The 6,330-nt window shown below is 44.2% G+C and overlaps 1 protein-coding gene across 1 annotated transcript; it reads right to left on the bottom strand.

The window, feature by feature from the left end:
- Window positions 1-387: 387 nt before the first annotated feature.
- LOC310682906 (arylacetamide deacetylase-like 4) lies at window positions 388-5,903 on the bottom strand (the record flags this gene model as incomplete). Its single annotated transcript, XM_083452233.1, has 4 exons — window positions 5,453-5,903; window positions 4,490-4,706; window positions 1,802-1,865; window positions 388-1,153 (listed from the first exon to the last, which is right to left on the bottom strand). Coding segments are annotated over exons 1-4 (1,224 nt in total), but the record flags the coding sequence as incomplete, so codon positions are not given.
- Window positions 5,904-6,330: the final 427 nt, after the last annotated feature.

Below are 6,330 nucleotides of genomic sequence, written 5' to 3'. Positions count from 1 at the left end.
TTACTTCTCTTGATCCGGACACTATAATTCTGTTGATTCAGCCTAGAACATCATTAGCAGTGCAGATCTCCAGCGAACTAATGTGTACTAAAAGGAAAATGGAAGAGGAAATGTTCATAAAATGCATATATTAGTGAATATAATATAGAAAGCCAATATAATAGAGCAAATTGCTTGTAATCCATACAAAGTAAACATGTTTCTTAGGGAAATTTCACACTAAACTGCTGATAAAATTTCATGAGGAATTCCCCGCTGCCCCAAAGAACCACATATTTCTACAGAATTGTGAAGAACTGGACAGAAGATTGGAAAAATGAGAAACTATCAGAAGCTGACATTGGCAGATTCTCCCCTCTTTATGAATGGCTCACAAATTTTTAAGTTTTTAACAAAGTTTACGATGCTGTCCGTTAATTCAACCGCACCAGGGAATACAAAGATGCATCCTTTGAAGAAGTTTCTCATCCCATGAAACCCGTTCTCAACATGGAACCAGCTGACTTTCACCCCATTGTCCTCCAGACGTTTCTTGTACAGCAGTGTGTCATCTCGTAATACATCGTACTCACAGCTCACAATTAGGGTTTCAGGAAGCTTCTGGATGACAGAGTCCTCAGCAAAAAGGCAAGAAGAATCAGTTTCTAATATCTCTGATAATTGCCTATAGACTTCAGGTTCATAAGGAGCAAGTGGGACTTGTTTGTAGCCTCTCCCCTTAAATCTCTCTGGAAGGTTGTCTGGACTCACCCACTTCCCATATTTCAGCCTCATTGAATCTGGCACATGAGAGCCCTTCAGGAGCTGGCCTGCCAAAGAAGGGTCCTTTCCTTTATACTTCAATCCAAAGTGAACAATGTTTTCCCGGAACAGGAGGGGCATTGAACTGTTCTGCTGATAGGAAGGCAGGTTGTAGTCCATAGCCTGTGTACTAGGATAGATGAGCACTTGAGCCCGTAGCTTTGGAAGGTCTGATCTCTCCACCAATTTCTGGGCAACAACACAAGCATAATTGCCCCCCGCACTGTCCCCACCAACAATGATCTTGGAAGGGTCCACCCCATGAGAAGCTGCATTTTGAATTAAGTGTATGGTAGCAGCAAGGCAGTCCTTGTACTGAGCGGGAGGAAGATGCTCAGGAGACAGGCGGTAGCTGCAGAATAAAACAGAATCAAAGAGGTAAACTTCCAGAATCTTTTCCAAACACATTCATGATCACATAGAATTACAAGAATAGCCTGCTGGATCAGTTATAGCAGATATAATGCAGGTGAAAGTCAGCTGGCTTATGCCCTTAAAAAACTGACTTTACCAGCTAGCAAAAGAGTGTAGGGAACGCTGGGGAAGCAGAACCCTGCAGGATTGGATCCAGCTGGTGGAAGATTATTTGCCAGTTGCAACTTTCCCTCGTCCCTCTGTTTAGATGCAGGGGGCGTTTCCCAGTCTCTTCCTGATTATATGTTTAAAAGCCCTAACTGAACATTAGCCCCACTCCCGGACTGCTTCCAGGCTGGATCTGGGTTGGGTGGCCTCCAAGTTGAGGCTGATCTGGAGGCCCTGGTTAGAGGTGCTGTGCAAGGCCTTATGCCCAGTTCATAGTCCCCCCACAGAAGCGAGCGTGTTCATGTCTTGAGCACATGAAGCTCTGATTTTCAATCACAGAACAGAATGTTGACAGCTTTCGTGGGGAGCCTCTTTCTCCTGCAGGGAATATGGCCAGGGATGCCAGCCTGAAATACAGCAGCATGCTGGGCCCCTACACTCTTTCCCTACGAAAGGCCTTGTGGTTGTGTTTACTTACCCAACAGACACAACCACTGAATCACTCTCCTTGGCAATCTTGCTGCAGACATCTTTGTAGAATGCTAGCAAGTTGGGAGGGAATTCAAAATTGGGAAACAATTATGTGGAAGATATACCTAAAGAAAGGAAGCTGTTTCACAACCCAGGGGTCCCACTGAAATGCATGGACATAAGTCACAGCAGAACCCGAAGGATGACACCTTTGGTTTCCATTGCTCTACATCAGGGGTCAGCAATATTTTTCAGCTGTGGGCCAGTCCACCGTCCCTCAGACCATGTGGTGGGCCAGACTATATGGGAGGGGGGGTGAATGAATTCCTATGCCCCACAAATAACCCAGAGATGCATTTTAAATAAAAGGACACATTCTACTCATGTAAAAACACGCTTATTCCCAGACCGTCAATGGGCCGGATTGAGAAGGTGATTGGGCCACATCCAGCCCACAGGCCTTAGGTTGGCTACTCCTGCTCTACATGCTGTGAGACTGCCACTCCCAGGAATCACAGGCAGGAATGAATGAATCCTTTCTCATTTTTCCACACTTACATTCCGTTCTCTACCTGCCCAGGGTTTCCAGCAACTGCTAGGCAGAAGCACTGCTGCCTCCAACCTTGCCTTAAAAAGCACATTTTTGCAAAGAAATCTTCCCTTACATAAGATATTGGTACTTGCAATATTCACTGACATAAGCCTTTTTACGCATCTTGCACATCCCATTGCTAGTGTGCTGCGTTGTAAGTGTCAGAAACTGACTTTGGGTTCACATATTGCTTCACAAGATGCAAAATAAATAGGTTCCCATATAAAAACAAAATGAATCAAATGACAACCTCTCCATCCCAAAAAAGATCTCCACCTGGCAGAGTAACAAAGGCAGGCAGTTTGCTGCTTCAGAATGTGGGGGGAGATGCCCTGGAAGAGGTTACTAGAGTAGAGCTCTCAGAGAAATCTTTGCTGGACAGCAAGGGAGGAGGATGCCCAAATTCTCCTCGCTGTAGGATGGAGGAGAAGGTGAAAATGCTAAGTAAGGGGGGAAGGGGAAAGACCGGATCTTGTCTCCCTTTGTGCTGTCTGAGAAACGGAAACTCGTATCGGAGAATGACAGGCATTTGCCACATCCTGTGATTTTGAACTGTAAATAAACGTACATAAATCTTCCAGAGGCTCATTAATTCTTACCGGAGCTGTTTGTCTGCCTGAGATCATTACACACAGATCCATGAGTTGCAAGATTTCATTTAATTAACATGTTATCATTTGTATTCATATATGCAAACCTATTTCAATTTTCAGAGACAGGAAAAACAGGAAAAACAAACCTCCCAAATTCCACCTTAGAAGAAATCTGTCTAGCCGTTGAAGTGAGGGAGCATGAGAGTTGTATTCCAGGAAGCAAGATCTTGGAGGAGCACAGGTGCCCCTATTCCCACAAATATGAATGTCTGTAGCTATACCAAGCTCTTGCAAGAGGTTGTGTCACCAGTCTCCTGACTCCCAATTTCTTCATGTGTCACTTAATCCTAGCCTTCCTTCCTCCCACAGTTCCTGCTTCATAGGCTGTTGCAATGGAAGGCTACTGAATGGGACTTGTTAACTGCCAACCTGTTACATTGCAATTGGTCTTGTGAGATGAAACCTTGTGGGAGTCCAGTTCTCTCAACCACTCATATTGTCCCTAAGAGATGGGAAAGAGCCATTCTGGATTAGGCCAAAGGCCCAGCCAGCCCAGCCTTGTGATCTCCCCAAGGCCAACCAGATGTCAGCAGGAAGCTCACAAAGAGAGCCTGGCTGCAACAGCACTCTGCTCACCTGCATGGGGAAATTTCGGGCGTGATGGCAGGCAATTTGGGGAACTCTGATAACAAGTTTGTTGCTTTGTGTTTCTGAAAGTGGCACTGCTATTTGCCAACTTGTAAAATTGTGATTGGTTTTCTGAGATGGAAACCTGGCGGAGGTCCAGTTTCGGGTTACGGGTTTTGGAAAGTTGACCTATGTATTAATTATCACCATGTATAAATTAACACATGTGGGTTTGGTGGGTGGGTGTGGGATTTGGTCAGGTGTAAATGAGGGGGTGGCAAGGGGTGGGAGGGTGGCTGGGTTGGTAAGCAGAGCAATCAGGAACAGCAACCTATTAGATACATATTTGTGAACCTATTTGAGGTTCTATGAAATCAAGTGTTATATGAATTTTATGAAACGAATGAGTCAGTATCAGCAGTGGGGGGCATCTGTCCCTCCCCCAGGGGCTGCTTGCTGGAGGGCAGCTCCCCGGTTCCCTGACGATTGACCACTAGAGATGTGGATCTGGGAAGCCATGACAACAAGAGGGTCCGTGTCTATAAATTAACATATGCAAATCCAAAGCACACGTGTGCCCCTTGTCTCTTCAGGAACTACCACCAACGCTCTTGTATTTCAGCCCTGTAAACCTCTCTTCCAATGATATCTGAAGCACTTCTACCCAGAAAGGAGATTCCAACTAAACATTAGGAACACCTTTCTGATGGTAAGAGTTGTTTGACAGGGAACAGCCTCTCTTGGGAGGTGGCGGGCTCTCTTTGACTGGAGGTTTGACAATAGAGGTTTCACAACATTTCTAGGATTCTACATTGGCTTATTTGAGTTCAATGGGGCTTGCCTCTAGGTAAGTGTTCATAGGCTGACAGCTTTAATCTCTTACCGATGCTCCCAACCATCCCAGCACCTCCATGGAAGAACACAAATCCTTTCCTTGGGCCAGCAGATGGTGTTTTGGGCTGATAAACCCTCACAGGCACCCCGTCAAAATGCAGATCTTTGGCAGAGAGGCTGGGATCCGCTCTTAGATTCCAGAAACTCTGGAGGAAGCGGATAACGGCAACCTGTCTGCAGATACCCAGCAGCTCAAGACACTTCCCCTGTTGGGCAAAGGAAAAGTCTCATGAAAATAGTGCCCACATTTGCAACCTATTCACAGTGGGTGGTATCCAAATAAGTCCTATTTAAAGTAGACCCATGGAAATGAATGAGCCCATGTTAGCCAAGTCAATTAATTTCAATTGGTCAGCTTAGAATTGGTCACCCCAACCTAAACACCCGCCAAGGTACAGAGGCAAAAGAAGCTGGCAAACAAGCTAAGCTTTGGAGAAACAATCCACAATCTCCTTGCTTGCCTATGAGGCAATATGTGCTTTCCTGAAGAAACCATGACGTAAAGAAAATATGGCTTTTTTTCTCTATGTGTGTCCTTCTATAGGATGAAAGGAAGACCTTGTTGAATGTGATAATATCTTCATCGCATCGTCAAGTGAATTCATTGATTTTACTGATTTCATTATGCATGTTGGATAAAGCAGTATATGAATTACTTAGATATATAAACTGTTATTTATTATTTTTAATTAAATAAATATACTGCCCTTCATGAAAGGATCTCATGGTGGTTCACATCAAAAAAAATGCAAGATAAAAACCCAAAATCCAAAATGAAAGAACAAAGCAAACCAATAACACCTTTAAAAGATATAGAAATGTTTTTGCCTGGTGCCTACAGATAAGTATTATTAACTCTAATAATAATAATACATTTCTTAATCACCTTTCTCATAAGAAGATAAGAAGGACCTGCTGGCTCAACTAAAGGCTCATCCAGTCCCCAACTTACCACAGTGAATGCCATTATGGCAAGACAGTGAAGACCTCGAAGCTTTAATGGACTGTCAAATCCAGGTGGAATTTCACTCCTGGAAAGATCATAGTAAATCGCCCAGGAGAGGAGAGACAGGGAAGGAATTCCTATAACTCCAATCAACCCCAGCAGCAGGCTCTGAAGAAGCTCCATTTCTCAATTCCAAAGAGTGAGAAGCAAACACTGAGCCTAAACTGTCAGCATTTGCTGCTGTTTAACTCCACCAGTGGTATCTATACACAGCCGGTTGTAGGTTGGTTGATGAACTGTTTCACAATTAGAACACAGTCTTCCAGGTAGATGTGATATCCATCAGAACACCAAGAACAATTTTATGGGTCAGGTTGGCACAATTAGTGGTGCCCTATTCAGGAATTTCAAGTCCAGCCACCGAACCATCCAGCTCCATGTAAGGCTCTTCAGTTTTGGACTGAAGTTCCAAACATCCCCACCCAGCTTAACCCAATAGTCAGGAATAGTGGGAGTTTTAGTCCAAGGTGGAAGAGGACTTGTGTGCACTTCCTGGCCTAAGATCTCCAAGGCTTCCAACACGAGTCCTATTCCTACCTAAGCCCATGGGTATTCAAATCATGGGCTCTGCTCCTCATAGATAAATGCAACTTCATGTTGAAATGAAGTATATCTGAGCATGGGCACAGCCAGGATTTATGTTGGGGTGACAGGACACCCACTTGCCATCATCCTCTGTCTGGCTCTGTCTAGCAGATTCCAAATGATATGTCTCAACAGCAGTTGCTTTAAAATACTTCCTTTTGACCCAAAGTGCTCAGCAAAAAAATTAATAAATAAATTACACTGAGTATTCTCCACAAATTTCCCAATCTTCTTTAAAA

This window comes from Podarcis tiliguerta (assembly GCF_965153285.1).
Source record: "Podarcis tiliguerta genome assembly, chromosome: 8".
NCBI classification, from domain to species: Eukaryota; Metazoa; Chordata; class Lepidosauria; order Squamata; family Lacertidae; genus Podarcis; species Podarcis tiliguerta.
This window is presented reverse-complemented; position numbering and strand designations above follow the sequence as displayed.